At 31.4% G+C, this 19,651-nt stretch overlaps 1 protein-coding gene across 3 annotated transcripts; it reads left to right on the top strand.

Moving 5' to 3' along the window:
* LOC130820876 (U-box domain-containing protein 25-like) lies at positions 1 to 14,664 on the top strand. 3 transcript variants are annotated; one of them, XM_057686421.1, is made up of 2 exons: positions 1 to 1,788; positions 12,590 to 12,998. In XM_057686421.1, coding segments are annotated over exons 1-2 (1,248 nt in total). In that variant the 5' UTR covers positions 1 to 541; the 3' UTR covers positions 12,591 to 12,998. The 3 variants fall into 3 exon arrangements, with proteins under 3 accessions (XP_057542404.1, XP_057542403.1, XP_057542402.1); XM_057686420.1 differs by lacking the exon at positions 12,590 to 12,998 and adding an exon at positions 7,219 to 7,613; XM_057686419.1 differs by lacking the exon at positions 12,590 to 12,998 and adding an exon at positions 14,048 to 14,664 and having other exon boundaries at positions 2 to 1,788.
* The last annotated feature ends 4,987 nt before the right edge of the window (positions 14,665 to 19,651 follow it).

Here is a 19,651-nt window from a genome sequence, read left to right on the forward strand (position 1 = left end):
TTGGTTATTGGTGTTTTTTTCTTCCTATGATTTCGCTTTAGTTTCCTTATTTATGCCTCCTACATCTCATGTGTATTGTCTCTCTCTTTTATTATGAAAATTCCCTTTCTTTCTTCCTTTCTCCTCTTACGCTCCAAACTAAACCTAGACACATCCCCATACTTTACATTTCTCTAGCTTATAAACTCTTTCATTTCATAAAATGTATGCATTCATATCTTTATGTTATAAAAGTAAACATATTTCTTTGTTCCTTATAGTTTTGAGTAAAAACAATTTATTCAAGAGGCAAGAGGGATCGTGAGAATCAAACCTGTAGCACAGAATAAAAAGAAAACTCTTCAACCACCAGCTTTACTTATAATGCTCTAAAAAAACTAGTTTATCTTATCCTATCTATATATTGTTTGATAATAGATTGTTACCATGAAAAGAAAGCACTTGAGGAAGGGTTCCCATTTTAGTCAATAAGATCTACATCTTCTCTTTTAAATTTCATTAAATTCCCATTCTCCACAAGAATCCCTTTATTTTTCTTTTAATGATGAAAGAAATAGGAATGTCAATCCCTGATTTCTTCACATGTCCAATAAGTCTAGAGTTGTTTAGTGATCCTGTCACTTTGTGCACAGGACAAACTTATGATAGGCCTTCAATTGAAAGATGGCTTGCTTCTGGAAATCTTATATGCCCAGTTACAATGCAGAAACTTCTTGATATATCTATGGTTCCTAATCTTACTTTGAGGCATTTGATTGATCAATGGCTTCATAAAGGCAATACTCATCATGATGATCATGGATTTTACAAAGTGGGTTCCAAAATTATGTTCTATACTTCATTAAAGAATGTTCTAGAATCTCAAAACTCACCTTTGGAGCAGAAAATACAAGTTCTTGAGCAAATTATATGCTTGTCAAATGATTTGCATAGGAAAAATGAAGGTTTAATCCAAATGGGTTTTTTGTCATTGATTTTGGGTATAATTTTTGAATCAAAAAACACCCAAGAAACTATGGTTTTAGTGGAGAAATCCCTTAACTGTGCTCTTAAATTAGTTCCTTTTTCTTCCTTGAGTGACTTGAATATATTATTAGAAGAGCAAAAGTTTGAAACATTCAAAAATCTACTCCATGAAGGAAGTAATTTAGTCAAAGTAGCCTTATGCAATATAATAGAAATAGCATCCCTTTCAAAAGAGTATAATTTATCAACCAAAATAGGAAATGACACAAAAATACTCCAATCTTTGCTTGATTATATCAACAATTACCCACAAAATTCTGAACTTTCAGAAGCAGGGGTTAAGGCAATCTTAAGCTTAATTTCAAGCTCATCATCATCACTCGAAAAACGACACGAAAATTTGATCAAAGAAGGGCTAATAGAATCAATGGTGACATACATTTTGGAAACAGGAATCAAGAAAAACAAGGATGAAATATTATTATTAAAAGTAATAAAAGCTTTAGAACAAATTTTAGATCATTCAGAAAGTGCAAAGACAGCATTTATGGTACATGGTGTATTATCAAGAGGGATTAAGGCATTAATTAAGATGGTTTTTAGAGTATCAGGAGATGATGAAGGCAGTGAAAGTGCAGTAAATTGTTTATTGATATTGTGTGATGAATCAATGATAGCAAGAGAAGAAGCAATTTATGGTGGGATATTGACACAATTGTTGTTATTGTTACAAAGCCAGTGTAGTACAAGGACCAAAACAAGGGCCAGAATGCTGCTAAAGCTGCTTAGAAGCATGTGGCCTAAGGACCCAAAACAGCAATAGTAAGTGTTCTTTTATTTCTAATACTTCATGTTGTTGTGGTGGGTGGGGATGGATGTTATGTTATTATTATAAATTATTGATGATTGATTGATGACTTGAGTTGAATGTGTGGAATGAAAAAGATTGAAGGAGAAAGTGTATTTTTTCCATTTATGTAATGATTGATTGGTTCATTTTTTTGATTATTTTTTTATTGGAAAATTTTTCATCAATAATACAAACTTTTATTAATTTATCTGCAATAATATCAACTTTTAATTAACCATTAAAAATACCACCTTAAGGGGGTTTCTTCCTAGAATAATATCAACTTTAGTTTATTAACTAATTTATCAAATTATTTGGTCATATAATCTCTTATAGTTTGATTTTTAGCATGTTAGGGATATTCTAGGAAAGCAATTCCCTAAACTGGTATTATTCATGATTAATCAAAAGTAGATATTATTATAGAGAAATAAGAAAATCGTTGTATTATTTATGATATTTTTTCCTTTTTTATTTTAGATAGCCTAAAAAATCTCTTAGTGGTAAAGAAGAGATGAGTTTATCCTTCGTGTAAGTAGTTACAATTGAACCTAAGTCTTTTTTTTTTTTAGAGCTAAAGATTTGTTGTTGTTTTGTTTTTGGTTATGATCAATTAGGCTAAAGGGCTCATTTGATGGAGAATGTAAGATATTTACAATTATTACTTTTAAGTTGATGGTTGAGATCGATTTAAAATTATGTTGTATTATTTATTGCACCACCTTACACGACAACCTTTTAAATAAAAAATGTAGATGCAACAAAAATCATATCTATACATAGCGTTAAGTATTCTATTTAAATGAAGTATGAATGAAAATTAAATTCATAACCTTTTATCGTGTTCGCTTCTATAGGATATCAACAATTAGTAGGTTAATTAAGCAAATGATTGAGACCCAAAAATATGTTATATACATTTTCCTCATTTACTTATGTGTGTTTATTACTTATAAGAAATTGAGATAATATTTAATACTCCCCTGGTTATCTTGTTTTCCCTTTCCCTTTTTCTAAGTACCTCAAAACACACTTATATCATAAATAACTTAATTATTAGGGTTCTAAGATTTTTTAGAAGTTGATATTTTTATAATATATATTAAGATGAATTTATTAAGATTTTACATAAAATTATTTTTTCTTATAAATAGATGAGAATTTCTAGTTAAAGCTTCACTCTAAAATTTAATATTTTATTTAAGAAAAATAAAAAAAAATGCAGAAAGTATTAAGAACATTAATAATGGTGACTCTTTTAGAGGTCATATGACCAAATCATGGCAAAAATGCGTATAATAGTGACCTAATAATAGGTGGGTTGGGGAAAAGATTAGGCAATTGGGTCAATGGGTAACCCGTTCATGTGAACGGTCACCCCTTTTTTTTTAAAAAAAAATTGCCACGTGTCGCTTTCTGATAGGCTGTTAAAATTAGTCGTACAATTAACGGCTATTTTCGCATTAAAATAAATTTTTTTTAAAACAAAAAATTATACCAACGGTCATATTTTTTCGAGATCTATAAAATGAGACCCATATTGATATTTTTTTGACATAATTTTATATTTACATATTTTCTTCTTATTTTCCTACTTTTTTGTTAAAACATACCAAAATAATCATTTCAAAAATCTCAAAATCAAAATATGGATTCAAAATAAAAATATGGATTCAAAATAAGGATGATGTTGAAGATCGACAAACACATTTATCCTTAAAAGATAATTTGGTTGAAAATATCTGGCAAAAATTAAAAGATTACTTAGTCGAAAGCATTAAGTGTACAAAATATAAGTATAAACCATACATCAAAATAACAAAGGAATCAATATTATCTATTAATAATAAGAGATATCATATATTTTACATCATCAAAAATTATGAAAAGAATCAATGATAAATTGTTAATATTAAAGAATTATCTTTAACGACATGTTATTTTGAGAATATTTAATTTACCAGACAAATTAATAGAACTAGCACTAATATTACATATGACTTTGTGAGAATAAACCTAACTTTTACTCGTGGCCTTTTATCTTTTCTCTCGATTATTAATCAAAGAACCAAAATATATTAGTATCTTTGATGTTGCCTCATTTAATAAAAAAAAAACTCATAAAAAATGTCAAAAACGACAATTCCAAAGAAATAGAGTAGTATTACTCTATCCGATTTTAAATATTAATTATTATTATTAGATCATATTTAATAACATAGAACTATATATAATAAATATGTCATTAGAAAAAAGTAATTCAGACATTTAACATCTCTTTGATAATATACTTTTCAAAACTTTTTCCTAATACGCCATATTAAAGACGATTTATACGTTAACTAGTGTAGTGCGTAGTGATTATCAAACAAATGGTCTTATTAGATCACTTTGAGTGCATCTGAACCACTCTGTAATTATTAAGCAAAGTAAGATAAGATTTGCCTTTAAAAACCTACTAACGGTCCTAAAATTTTCAAAGTCTACACGCTTAAGCTGGCTTAATTAATTTATCACTAGTCACTACCATTCCTTTACGGTAACCCCGAGTACACGAGCTTTTTCCTTTTATAATTAAGTACATATTATATAGAATTTTATATCACAACATTGTTGACGTCAAATTATGATTTGTTCACAATGATAATACAAATTTTAAAAGGAACATTCGGTATGGTAACGATGAACTTTTGCGAAATACTAGTGATAGCAATTTTTTAAAAATATTCCACAAAATAGTATTGCACTTTTGGAATTTAAGCTGTCGTAACATTAATGCCCAAAAACTGTTATAATATACATTAGGGTGTGAAATTTTGCTTTTACCCTTGTCTTCTTTCATAAAAATACAATAACCTTCTTTCCTTAAAATTCCACAAAATAACATTGTACTTTTGAATTTAAGCCGTCGTAACGTTAATGTCTAAAAATGTTACTTTAAATTTTGAAATTCCAAAAATTTGTTACTATCATGTAGAATATCTTTTTAAAAATAAAACATTTATAATGCAGAAGAATAAGAATTGATGCAAAATAATTATGCAAAAAAGTAAATTTCTTAAATTTGATACAATTGAACGCATTAGAATATAATCATATCACTAAAGATTAAAAGAGACAAGGCAGAAGGCTCTAGATACAATCGAAGTAAATGGGTATAAGTTCATGGTATTCAGAATTGGACGAAAAGCGTAATGGAGTTAGGATCCTAGTCTCTAATGACTTAGTAATGTATGTTCTTGAAGTAAAGAGGTGCAATGCTAGGATTTTGCTAGTTAAAGAGTAGTTTTAGGTGAAGACGTTACTTCAATCATTAGGGTTTATGGTCCCTAAGTTGGTTTAGATTATGAATAGTGGAGAAAATTTTGGGACTACTTGGGAAACTTTATGGTGACCATCCCGAGAGAAGAAACGGTTTTTGTCGGTGGTGACTTAAATGGCCCCATAAGGAGACTGACAGACGGTAATGATCGGGTGCATGGTGGTTTTGGTTTTGGCACCACAAATGAAAGTGGTGAGTGTCTGCACGAATTGTGTAGGAATAATCAACTTATTCACAGGATATTTAGTTGGCTTATTTAGCACATTGTAATTAGGGTAATTTCTGGTTTACCAAGTTTAGTTTATTTTCTAAATTAAGTCCTAATTCGTGTATAAATAATTGGATCTGTAAACAATGAAAATCAATACAAACAGTATTCATAAACCCTAATTTCCGCAATCTTAAATTCTTCATGGTATCAGAGCCAAAGGTGTTTTCCGGGACCGTCAACACCATTGGATATCATCATCTACCTTAAAATCATACCTGTCCAAAAACAATGGCAGAAACCAACCCAAATCAACTCATAAACATGGAACAAATGGAACAAATGTTCAAACTGTTTCAACAAATGAATAAACCCAACACAAACCTTGAAACCATATCTCCTGACCTAAAATTGGCCGAAAAGCTAAATTATCAAAATTACACGACTTGGTGCAAAATGATGCAGATTGCTTTAGAATGCAGGGGACGTCTCAATCACATCATCGACGATCCTCCTAGCATCACAGATCCAAATTACAGAGCATGGAAACAAAAAGATTCGATAGTCTTGTCTTGGATTATTTCGAATATCAGTGCAGATCTTATAAACCAATTCTTAGACTACACTATTGCAAAAGATTTATGGAGAGGGATCGAAGTTCTATTAAGCAGTGGAAGAGATGAACTCCAGATCTTCGATCTGAGTTCTCAAGCCAATAATTTGAAACAAAATCAAGACCCTTTGGAGGTTTTCTATGGGAAACTTAACACAATCTGGAAAGAGATAGACTGAAGACAACCAAATCCAATGATACATGCGGAGGATATAACGATTTTTAACACCTTTATTCAAAAGCAACGGCTATTTCAATTTTTGGCCGGAATCCATGACACTTTTGACAAGGAAAAGCGTGACTTGCTACATCAAGACCCACTCCCAACAGTGGAAGTAGCCTATGCCACAATCAGACGAGAAATCTCTAGGCGTGGGATTATGAGCCACACTTCATCACCGGGAAAAATTCCCTCAGAAATAAGGAGTGGGTTGGCCGTTAAACACCGGTCGAATGTCTCATTCCGGCGTAATGAAGAGGATAAAACTCACCTGAGATGCAGTCACTGTGGAGGGAGCCGTCATACAAAACAAGGATGTTTCAAAATCATTGGCTTCCCGGAATGGTGGGAGGAACACCGGCAAAGGAGAGCTGCCACCAAGGCTCCATCAAGAACCGGCGGCAAGGCTCACTTGGCCACCGGCGCTTCATCTCCCAAAAACAAACCAACCACTCACATAGAAGCAAAAGAAGACAGAAATAGTGTTGAAGGTGCAATGAAACAGAAAGCACAAAGAGGCGTATCAGAAGAGAGAGAAAGGGAGAAGGAGGGGAAAGATCTAGAAACCGAAACAATTGAGGAAGGGAAAGGGAAACACTCACACTCTCACCTTTTTATAACCCCACCCTCAAAAAACCCTAAGCCCATTCAAACCCACCGGCCCATTTTGAACCAAACCCATAACCGGCCCATTCTCAAAAACACTCACAAACCCACTTACAAAACCCATAAACATGGTCTACTATGCAAACCTTGTCTATCATCCGCATGGATATTCGATTGCGGGGCCACTGATACTATGACTTTTGACTCCCGTGATCTTTTATCCACTCATCAAAAAACCCGAACCCATATTCAAACTGCTAATGGGGAGTGCGTGAGTGTTGACCAAGCTGGGCCCGTTGCTATTTCTCCCTCTCTCAAAATTAACAATTGTCTTTTAATTCCTAGCTTATCTCACAAGTTATTGTCTATCAGTCAATTGACTCGAGAATTAAATTGTACTGTGCTTATGTCGTCCTCTGGTTGTGTTGTGCAGGATGCTCAGACAGGGAAGACTATTGGGCGTGGTACTGAACGTGACGGTCTATACTATGTGGACGAGGCGATTCAAACGGGTCACACTTTGCTTGCTCAAGGGTTCACAGATCATCAGTTATGGACGTGGCATAGACGTCTCGGACATCCATCACTAGGTTATCTGAAACGTCTTTTTCCGTCATTAGTTACAAGTACTGTAGTCTTAGATTGTGAAGCTTGTATTCTTGCGAAAAGTCACAAACATTCCTACTTTCCTAGTTCAAATCAAAGCAGTGAACCATTTATTTTAATACATTTTGATGTTTGGGGCCCTGCTCCTGAATTTAATAAACAGAGTTATTCATACTTTGTTTCCTTTATTGATGATTGTACTAGAATGTGCTGGATATACTTCTTAAAACACAAGTCTGAGGTGTTTGATGTTTTTGTCAAGTTTTACAACATGATTGTCACCCAGTTTAAAGCCAAACCTCAGATACTTCGATCTGACAATGGGGGGGAATACATGAACCAACATATGGAAAACTTCTTCACTACTCATGGCCTAATTCACCAAACCTCATGCCCTCACACCCCACAACAAAATGGCATAGCTGAAAGAAAGAATCGCACTCTCCTAGAAATAGGGCGAGCTCTTATGTTTGAAGCCCATGTCCCATCCTATTTTTGGCCTGAAGCCATTGCCTCTGCTGCCTACCTCACAAACAGACTACCCTCCAAAGTCCTTCAGTTCAAATCCCCTCTTGAAGTCCTCCATACCTACACCACTGTTCCCTCATTCCACTCCTTACCCCCCCGAATCTTTGGGTGTGTTGTGTTTGTTCACTTGCCGAAACCTGTTCGGAATAAACTTGAACCTCGGGCTGTTAAGTGTATCTTTGTTGGCTATGGTAATAATCAAAAGGGATATCGTTGCTTTGATCCGACTCAAAACAAATTATATACTACAATGGATTATGACTTCCTTGAGCATTCTTACTTTTACTCCCAGCTTCGTCCTCAGGGGGGGACTACAGATGATGACTTAAGCTGGCTCACATATTCTGTAACTAATGATCTGAACCACAAAGAGCAAGTAGGTAATCCCACAGATTATGCTACGGAAAACATAGTATTACTTTCTCCTCAGGCCGAACCCACCTTGTCTGAAGCATAGTGATCAAGAAGTTGTTTCGGAGACCCAAGAGGTATTATCTGAACTAGAGCCTCAAACTAATAATGATATATCGGGTATTGTTAATTTTCCATGCAGATACGAATTACCTCCAAGAAGCAAAAGAGGTGTTCCCCCAAGACGGTATGATCCAGAGTTTGAATCACAGAGATCCCGGTATCCTATTAGCCGGGAGATGGGTAACTTGGCACAAACAGCCATTGCATTCCAAACCAGTCTATACTCAAGTTCCCTTCCTCGGAGCACTGAAGAAGCCCTCAAAAACCCAAGGTGGAAAGAAGCAATGGAGGATGAGATCTCAGCGTTGAAGAAAAATAACACATGGGATAAGTGTATTCTACCCGAGAAGAAAAAACCAGTTGGCTGCAAATGGGTCTTTACAATTAAATATCTTGCAGATGGAACTATTGACAGATACAAAGCAAGGCTTGTGGCAAAAGGGTATACACAGACCTACGGGATCGATTACTCTGAGACTTTTTCCCCAGTTGCCAAGATAGACACCATCAGGGTTATATTCTCTATAGCTGCCAACAAAGAATGGCCTCTCTATCAGTTTGATGTAAAGAATGTTTTTCTACACGGCAAGATTGAAGAAGAAGTGTATATGCATGCTTCACCCGGATTCTCAGATGAATTTGCTCCAGGAGAAGGATGTAAACTAAAAGAGCATTGTATGGCTTGAAACAGTCGCTGAGAGCTTGGTTCGGGAGATTTACCACAGCAATGAAGGAATTCGGGTATATACAAAGCCAGTCTGATCATACTCTATTCTTGAAGAAAAGGGACGGTCAGATTACATGTTTAATCATTTATGTGGATGATATGGTGATAACTGGAAATGATGAGAAAGAAATAGAGGAACTTAAGGGGAAGTTATTCATGGAGTTCGAAATGAAAGATCTAGGAAACTTAAAGTACTTTCTAGGAATTGAGGTTCTTCGATCAAAAAAGGGAATCTTCATCAATCAAAAGAAGTATGTCCTAGATTTGTTAGCAGAGGTAGGTATGCTTGACTGTAAACCAGCAGAAACACCAATAATCACCAATCATAAGCTCCAAACAACACCCGGAGAAGAACGAGCTGACAGAGAGAAATACCAGAAAATGGTAGGAAAACTTATCTACCTATCCCACACCAGACCCGACATATCATATGCAGTTGGAGTTGTAAGTCGTTTCATGCACCTACCACAGATCTCACATATGGAAGCTGTATTGAGAATCTTGAGGTACTTGAAAGGCACGAGCAATAGAGGGGTCTTCTTTAAGAAAAATGGGCATCTGGACCTTGTAGCCTATACAGATGCAGATTGGGCTGGCGATCGAGATAGTAGAAAATCTACATCAGGATACTTCAGTCTAGTAGGGGGAAACTTGGTTACTTGGAGGAGTAAAAAACAGAAGGTGGTAGCATTATCAAGTGCAGAAGCAGAGTTTAGGGGAGTAGCAAAAGGAATAACAGAGATACTATGGCTAAGAAAGCTCTTACATGAACTTGACTTCCCACCAAAAGAAGCATGCAAGTTACTTTGTGACAACAAAGCAGCTATTAGTATCTCAGAGAATCCTGTCCAGCATGATCGAACGAAACATGTAGAGATTGATAGACATTTCATAAAGGAAAAATTGGAGAAGCAGATCATTAGTATCCCACATGTAAAAACAGAAGATCAGTTAGCGGATATTCTCACAAAAGGTGTTTCAGCTGAAGTCTTCGAAACTACTTTATCCAAGTTAGGCATTGGAAATCCCATCACCTAACTTGAGGGGGAGTGTAGGAATAATCAACTTATTCACAGGATATTTAGTTGGCTTATTTAGCACATTGTAATTAGGGTAATTTCTGGTTTACCAAGTTTAGTTTATTTCCTAAATTAAGTCCTAATTCGTGTATAAATAATTGGATCTGTAAACAATGAAAATCAATACAAACAGTATTCATAAACCCTAATTTCCACAATCTTAAATTCTTCAAATTGGCTTTAGCTCGTGATTTAGTGGTCGCAAATTCTATCTTTAGGAACAAATTTAAACAACTAATTACATACAAGAGCGGAGGGCGTATTACCCAAATTAACTACGTCTTAGTACGTAGAAGGGATTAGGCAGCGTGCTTGGATTTTAAGGTGGTATCCAACTTAATATCAGTTGTTAGTGTTGATTTTTAGGCAAAGTATAATAGGAGATATAACCTCAACTTTGACATGCAAGATCAATGTCATTGAATATACGAGGCAGTCAAATGTTGTTAACTAAATGTGGGAAACAATAGTCGAAACCGTTAAATAAGTTACTAAAGAAACTCTAGGGAAGTCAACGGGAAAACTCAAGTTGTATAAGTAGTCGTGGTGGTGAAACGAAGAGGTGCACAAAAAGATTAAGGAGAAAAATAAAAGGTCTAAGTATCTAATGGTGGGTACAAAAGAAGAGGATCAGATCGAAAAGTAAGAGAGAGAACTACAAGGTTCTAAAGCAAGCAATAAAGAAAGCAGTAGTTAAGATAAAAAGTCGAGTATATGAAGACTTTTATAAAAAGCTAGATATGAAAGAACGGGAGCAACATATTCTTAAGATCTCTAAAGATAGGTCTAGGAAAAAGCATGATATTTAAACAAGGAAGCAAGGACAAGTTCTATAAGAGATGAACAATGTCAATACTTCTTGGAAGTACTTAATGAAGCTAGGGGCTTAAAGGACATAAGAAACGACCCAATAGGTTGTAAAATAGCAAAACTATTAAAGGCATTAGATGGGTGAAAAACCTTTCTATTTTATTTGGAGAGCCCATAGGATGCCAGTAGAATGGAGGAGCAGTACACTCATCCCATTCTTTAAGAACAAAGGCGATGCCTAAGTATGCGAGAATTCAGAGATAATATAGTTTCATGCTAGGTACTCTAAGAGGGCTGATGGAAAAGTATAGGAAGCAAAGTAAGGACTTACATATGGTGTTAATCTATTGGAGATAGCTTATTATAGAATTCTAAGGGGAATCATTAGGGATAGCATAAAGGCAAAGGGGATCGCAGAAACTTATATTAAGGCGATTAAAGATATGTATGATGAAGCTACGACTACATCATTAGGGCTGACCGAGCTCTTCCGAATAAAATTTGGCCAACATAGGGATCATCACGAAACAATTTCTTATTTGTCGCCATTATGGATGATATCTCCAAAGGTATCTCATAGAATGCGCCATGGTGCATGCTATTCACGAACGATATTGTGTAAGTAGCGAAAAATAGCAAAGAAGCTAATGCAAAACTAGAAGAGTGAAGGGTGGTTATAGAAAGCAATGGGTTTGGTATTAGTCAAATAAAAACCGAATATTTAAGGTGATATTTTAGCGGGTTAAACAAGCTAGAACCTTAAGTGACCGTTGGAGAAGATGTTATTGTATTCACGACCAAGTTTAAGTATGTAGGGTCAGTTATCCAAAATAATAATGAGTTTGGAGAAGATGCTACTCATCAATACAAGCAAGATGGCTAAAGTAGAGAACGACCACTAGGACACTTTTGCAATAAGAAAGTTCCCAACTAAACTAAAAGGTGAAATTTAGTGAGTTGCAATTTAGGTCCCTATTTTGTATGGGACATAATGATCGCCCGTTAAAAAGGCAATTGAAAATAAGATGAAAGTAGCATAGATGTGCATGCTGATGTGGATGTGCAGACATAAGGAGGCATGAAATAAGGAACCAAGAGTTGAGAGAGAACCTAAAAGTGGCCCAATGGGCGGACAAGATGCGCAAAAACAGATTGGAGTGGTTTTGACATGTGAAGAGAAAGAATCTTGACACATCCTTGGAGATGATAGAAAGGGCAAATTGTTGAGGGTGGGAGAAACCGAGGCAAACCAAGAGAACATGGGATGAACGAATTTATTTAGACTTGTAGGAGTTACACCTCTCTAAGAACCTGATTAGGAATAAAAATACTTGAAAACGGTTTATCCGTGTCTAAGACTTATAGTAGCCTTTTTTTTTTTCTTTTTGTTCTTGTATCTTTAATTCTTTTGTGTGTATGTAGCTGATTTTATCTCTTTATTTATCTATATGTTTTTGTCTTTATGTATTAAATTACTTTCTACATATATAAGCCTAGTTTTGTTGTTCTTTGTTGGTAGCTTATCAATTGCGTACTCGATGCCAGTCATCACTTTATATGTTTGGCTTTCTTTATTCTAGGGTCTCTTTCACCATTACTCTCTTTTTGGAGGAGCTATGAATACGGTTTGTATGTTACCTACCTCTCAAACTCTAGTACTCAATAGAATTTACTGCGTATGATGATATGTTATGGTAAAGAAGTACGAGTACGTGTTAATGTGCTTCTCTTTTAATATACTCTCAAGTTTGTCTAAATGGTGTATATTTGTGTATTCTCTAAGTACATATGCTTGATTTTTTCTTTTAAGCCGTATTATCTTATTGTTAATTAGACTATACAATGAGTTGGATAAGGTTCAACTAGGCTCAAATTATAATAGGTCAGGTTAGATTGGGCTTTATTAAAAATGAACAAGTACAAGTGTGCCCTCACGGCCTACTTCAACCTGATCCGACTCGTTCATAATTTTTTTTCTTTTAAATTTTGATCGAAAATAAACATGTCAAATTCAGTAAAATATTTTCTAATTTCATTACTTACTTTTGTCAATTATAATCAAACTATTAACAACTTAGTCATAATGTAACATAATTCAAGCAAAATAATAATAATAATAATAATAATAATTATTATTATTATTATTATTATTATTATTATAATAAAAGGTCGTTTAAGACCTGTATAGAATCTGTTTTGCCCCGCTCCATTCATGTAAATAAAGGGTTAGATTTTAGGCGGTACTGGTCAGACAATTTTACATATATAGTACAAAAGATTACCAATTATACTATTTACGTCATTTTTTTCATGAATTAGATGATCTCAAAATTAACAAATTATAGTGGTTCTTATAATCAACGATATATGTCTCTTTATAACAACTTAATTTAGTAATTAGCATTAGGAGTTATTTATTATAATACTTCTTTTGTTCTTCTGCTCTCAAAAGATTTTTTGTGTATTTAATGGAAAAAATTAAGTTGGAGAATAAGACAAAAAAAAATAGATAATTAAAATAAATAATTAAAAAGTGAAAGAGATAATAAATTTGTGAATTAGATTAAAAAATAAATTAAACCATAAATAAATAGGAAAATGATGCAAAATAAATAGACATTAAGATATTAAAAAAGGGCAAATTAAAAATAATAGAGGAAATACTAATAGAGCATTCACTAGCAAACAAATCTAGACAGGGAATGCAAAATGAAGAGACCAAGATCCGCTCGATACCATTGTAGAGGCAAAAATGGCCAGAAAATGAATTACTCGTGATTTAGATACATATTTTGATGTGTTTTTCGTTCCTTTAAATTCGTATAATAAATTAAAACTACAGCCGGTCTCCTAAAACGTCTTTATAAGAGATATCTCTCAAACACAATTTATAAAAACTTAATCAAACAAAAACATGTTAATGGACTAACATAATTAAGAATGGTATCTCAATAAAAGTATCTTTCACAAAAATTTGTTCTAGAATTATTATATGTTCGAGCTATAACTTATATCAGCCGTGTTATATGTTGATATAGAGATAAAGGTGTTCATTCGAGTTATCAGGTCAGTTTCGGACTGGTGTCATTCTACTCAGTTGTATTTCAGATCAGTTATTTTTCGGATACGTGTCGCAGCGAGTCACACTCGGGTCGAACCAGTTACTCACAGTGATGAGAATTCAGTCCACAAAGTCCAAGATCATAAAGTTACAGTTCCTACAAGACAAGCTACGGTCCATGCTTTACTTAGCCACGCAAATGTCAAGCAAATGGCTGCTAATTTCCTGGGATTCTCTTCAAAGCAATCTTTTATTACTTGCCTTAAATGGGAAGTTGAATAAGGCACAATTCAAGCAGCAACTTGAAGCTTCAGTGGACGGTTTTTTTTTAAGAAATGCAAAGGGTTTTTTTAGGAGAAATGCAAGGGGAGTTAAAGCTCTTAATTAGCCTTAATTTGCTAATTAAATAGCTAATAATAAGGGGTCATTATTAGCCTTAAATGCTTAACATTAAAAAGGCTTAATTCTAGCTTTTGTTTAATGCTTTGTTTTTTGATTTTTGTAAGGGGGAAAGTTAAAAGGTTCTTTGAAGGGGAAGTTAAAAGGTTCCTTGAGGGAAGTTAAAAGGTTCCTTGAAGACTTGTAACACTTGCATTATTTTTAGTATAAAAGGAACTCATTGCCATGCATTTTAGGCAAGTGAGATTGAAAATAAAACTCTGATTTTCTTTGTGAATTTCTTTGTGCTTACTTTGTGTTGCACGCCCCTTTTATTCTTATTACTTAGTGTTTGAGAGTAAAAGCTTTGAGAATTTAAAATACTTAGTGAATTTTTGCTGCTCAAAGAAACCATCCAATCTAGAATAAGTTTCTAGGTTGCGTGGGTTTTCTTTTGTTTCGTTCCTTGTTAAGCTAGTTCTTAAGCTAATTCATACACTCTAAAACGGTCCCATTGCACTTCCACATCACACCGTTTGGTTAATTATCAGTTTTTTGAGCTATTGGCTTTGCACCGGTTCGGTGTCGGTTGAACTTCGAGTCGAGTGTCAAATGGTCTTGAGTTACCATCAATCAATAATTGATTCGATTTTACCTAGTACAAATCGGGTTTGGGCATTTTTTTCGAGTAGATTTCGACAATGAGTTACTATCAATCGAGTAAATATCAAATTAAGTTGCTAGAAGATTATTAAATGATTATCAAATTCACTTTATTTAAGGGAAAATAGTTACAATACAAATCAATTAGTGATTATTACTTTGTTATTTTTTACTTGTTTGACAGTAAATTAAGATTTAAGTTTTATCATTTTTCATCTCATTGGATTAAAATTGTTTAATAAACATGGAAATTGATTATTAACTCTAAAATTGTTTAATAAACATGGAAATTGATTATTAACTCCAAATATATTAACTCATATTCAAATAATTGTTTGGGTGATCCCGTCTGACAATTATATGTCGGTTATAAAAATTGATCGCATTTCGGGATCAATTTTTCCATTTTTGATTATCAACCAGTTCAGGTGCAACTTCAGTTCGAATGATGTCGGTTCGATAAACCTCAATAAGGAACATATTTTTGGGTCGGATAACTTTCGATTTCGGTTCGGTTTTTTTTGGTCTAGTCACATTGAAACAGCTCTATATAGAAAGTAATTTACTTCCTTCATTCCAAATTACTTGGAACATTGAGAAAAATAGAAAATGACACTATTTATTTATCATCCTTAATTTTTGATTATTTTGTAGTTTATAAGTTCAAATGTAACCGCCTCGAATTATGAAGGCAAACGCTTACTAGAATTTAGTATTAATCAAGCGGAAACTTAATTTTGCCAACATAATTTGAAGATTCAATTCTCTTAAGTGATGATAATTCAAAACACATATTAAATTAAACAATAAATTTAGTAATTATATTTAGTTGTTTAAGTCGGTCCAAAATCATATTAAATATAAAATGACTAATTGATATATATTTAAAGTTCGAAATATATTGATTGATAAAGTATTTTTGTCCGAAATATTTTAAATGTTGGTAGATTATTTGATAAACTAGCTGAGCTTGAAATATGCTTGAAATATGTTAAAATGACTTAAGTTTATCTTAAGGTTGAATTTATAAGTTTTGAAATAAGTTTAAATGGTTTTAAGATAATTATTTTTAAGATAAGGTTATTTTCGTCATTATCATTTGAAATATTTTAATAGGTCAAAATATATTAAAATTAACTTTGAAATATTTTAATATGTCAAAATATATTGAAATTAAGTTTGAATTAAAAATAAAGTATGTTTGAATATTTGAATATATCATTATATGTTTTATTTTAAATGTTTGGATATATTATGTGTTTTATCTTTTATGTTAAATTTGTTATTAAGTTTGAATTTGAATTTAAAATGTGTACTTAAGATATTTAGATGATTAAATGTTAAAATATAAGCTTCACACGTTTTGTAATTAAGAATACACGGTTTGTTACTAATGATTTTGAATAAATAGGTTGTTCATAAATTTAGGCTTTCCTACAAATAAAAAGACAATTTAAATTGACACTAAAAATAGGAAAAGACAATTTAACTTAACACTAAAAATAGAAAAAGACAATTTAAATTAATGCTAAAAATAGGAATTAATTTTGAATAAAATTTTACACGTTATTTTATCTGGTTTTTGCTGAGTATTCAATATCTTGTATGTGTTCTAATGTGGTAGCACAGAAATGGTTGATAATAACAAAATACAGCACACAATGGCATAATTATATGAGTTGTCACTGCAACGTCAATTTGAGTTAAAGTTCAAGATCTTGAAGACTGGCAGAGATTAACCTGATCAACGAAATTGACGGATGAAGTTTTCTTTCTCTTCAAGGATATGTTGAGGTGTGACATATATAAATACAAGGCTTCATTCAAGGATTAAGATTGCATCGCTTCTTACATTTTTCTCTCTTGTTGAAATAAGATCTAGTATTCTCTAAACGTTCAAAAAGAGTTGTAATTCTTAGTTCATCTAGCTCTTACAATTTGAAATAGGATTAAGTGTTAAAAAGAGTTAGATTTTTCATTGACTAATACACCTAACTTTAGAATACTTTTCAAAGTGTTCAACTTGTAATCTCTATGGTGAGATTTGGGATTTGTGCATTTATTAAGGGACTTGTAAGACGTTCTTCAAGTGGAAGAACGTGGCGTTGAATCCTATGGGTTGGAAGAGAACTCATACAAAGCATAGTATCAGCAAAAAGGTTTGAGTATAAACACACTAGTGTCCGTTAAACAAGTTATTAAGACCTTTTTGATTTGAGTAAATTCATTTTGAAATATGCTTTTTCATTTGATAAATCATATTATCATTCAAATCCAGTTCAATGGTTCTATAGTCATTTCAAATTCTCATTTTTCATCATAAATCATAAGATCTCAATGGATTCAAATCAATTTCAAACCCATATCATAAGTTTTCATGGGTACACTGTGATTCATCCTGTGACTCGTTTGTTAGTCGGTCTATCGTCCGCGACATGTCCCCACAATGGTTGTGAACAATACGCGCTCAACATTGGTGAGTCGTTTAATCATGCACACAACATTTGTTATGGCATATGTACCCGCCATTTAGGTTATATATATATATATATATATATATATATATATATATATATATATATATATATATATATATATATATATATATATATATATATACATATATATATATATATATATATGTATATATATATATATATATATATATATATGTATATATATATATATATATATATGTATATATATATATATATATATGTATATATATATATATATATATATATATATATATATATATATATATATGTATATATATATATATATATATATATATATATATATATATATATATATATATATATATATGTGTGTGTGTGTGTATATATATATATATATATATATATATATATATATATATATATATGTATATATATATATATATATATATATATATATATACATATATATATATATATATATTTATATATATATATATATATATATATATATACATATATATATATATATATATATATATATATATATATATATATATATATATATACATATATATATATATACATACATATATATATATATATATATATATATATATATATATATATATATATATATATATATATATATATATATATATATACATATATATATATACATATATATATATATATATATATATATATATATATATATATATATATATATATATATATATATATATATATATATATATATATATATATATATCTTGTAATTTCAATAGCATTTGAAAAGTAAAAAAAATATCAACTTTTTCCATATGATAAACATATTTTATTTGCATTATAGCAAAATATACTTTATTTGCAACATAGCAAAATCAAATCATATTCTTTTCCACATGGGTAAAACATGCTTTAGCGTAATCATATCATCAAATATAACCTTTGTATTATATTGGAACATCACTAACATGTATGGAAATGTTTCTTTTGGTATAAACATTTTAAGGGGTATTTAAACTTATAAAAATCATGTATGGTATTTTATTATTTGGTATAAACATTTTATCGATAAATAGAATAAAATAGGTTTAAAATTATTTGAGTCCGAATAAAATATTATAAAAATTCTATGATATTTCAAAAGCTATTTTAAGGGGTATAAAATTTTAAATAACCATTAAAAATCACGTGGGGTATTTGTAATAATTAATGTTATTATTTTGTAATAATTAATGTCATTATTTTGCGAATAAAAAAATAGAATTTATTTAACTCCATATATGGTCATGAAAATCTATAAAAAAACTTTTTATATGCATCTACTCTTTACATAAGTGTCTCATAAAATTTTGATGTCCAAAAGACGTCATTTGGTATTTATTTTATATTTTAACGTTTTCTAGCTTACCGATTATTAATAATTGAGTAAAAATTATTAAGGTCCATAAACGTGAACGATATATTCTCAAACATTTACCAGTTTTAGTTACTATCCATATTAGTATTTGATAAAAATTTCAAGTCCATATGTCTTTATTTGGTAATTATTTTATATTTTACTATTTCAACATTTACTAATAAACAATTTAACGATTACTCAAAAATCATGAAAAATTCCAAACTAATTATATTCTGGCCAAGTCTTATTGGAGACATTATAATATCATTTTATTAATTATTTTTGATGATCAAAAGTTTGCCTAATACTGTGTTTCATAATAAGAGAATTTAACACCTTAAAATCCATTAAAATATCATTTTAACGAATAAATTTCAACAAAATTTTCCAAGAGATTTTCTTAACATATAGCTACTGGAAATTATTTTTAAAATGCATTTCAAATATTTTCGAAGTTCACATAATCATTTCCATCACAATAACTTTCACAAAGTAGTGTTAAACATGGCTTTACACATACAACAATTCATAAGATTAATATACATGATGCCCACAATAATAATACATGTAATAAATCATTCCATACTCAAAATTATCATTTTGATATCAATTTTCAAGATTTAAGAAATTCTCTTTGGAAATTTCATTTTTAAATACAAGTTTATACACAAACTTT

The sequence above is a fragment of the Amaranthus tricolor genome, chromosome 8 (genome assembly GCF_026212465.1).
Source record: "Amaranthus tricolor cultivar Red isolate AtriRed21 chromosome 8, ASM2621246v1, whole genome shotgun sequence".
NCBI lineage: Eukaryota > Viridiplantae > Streptophyta > Magnoliopsida > Caryophyllales > Amaranthaceae > Amaranthus > Amaranthus tricolor.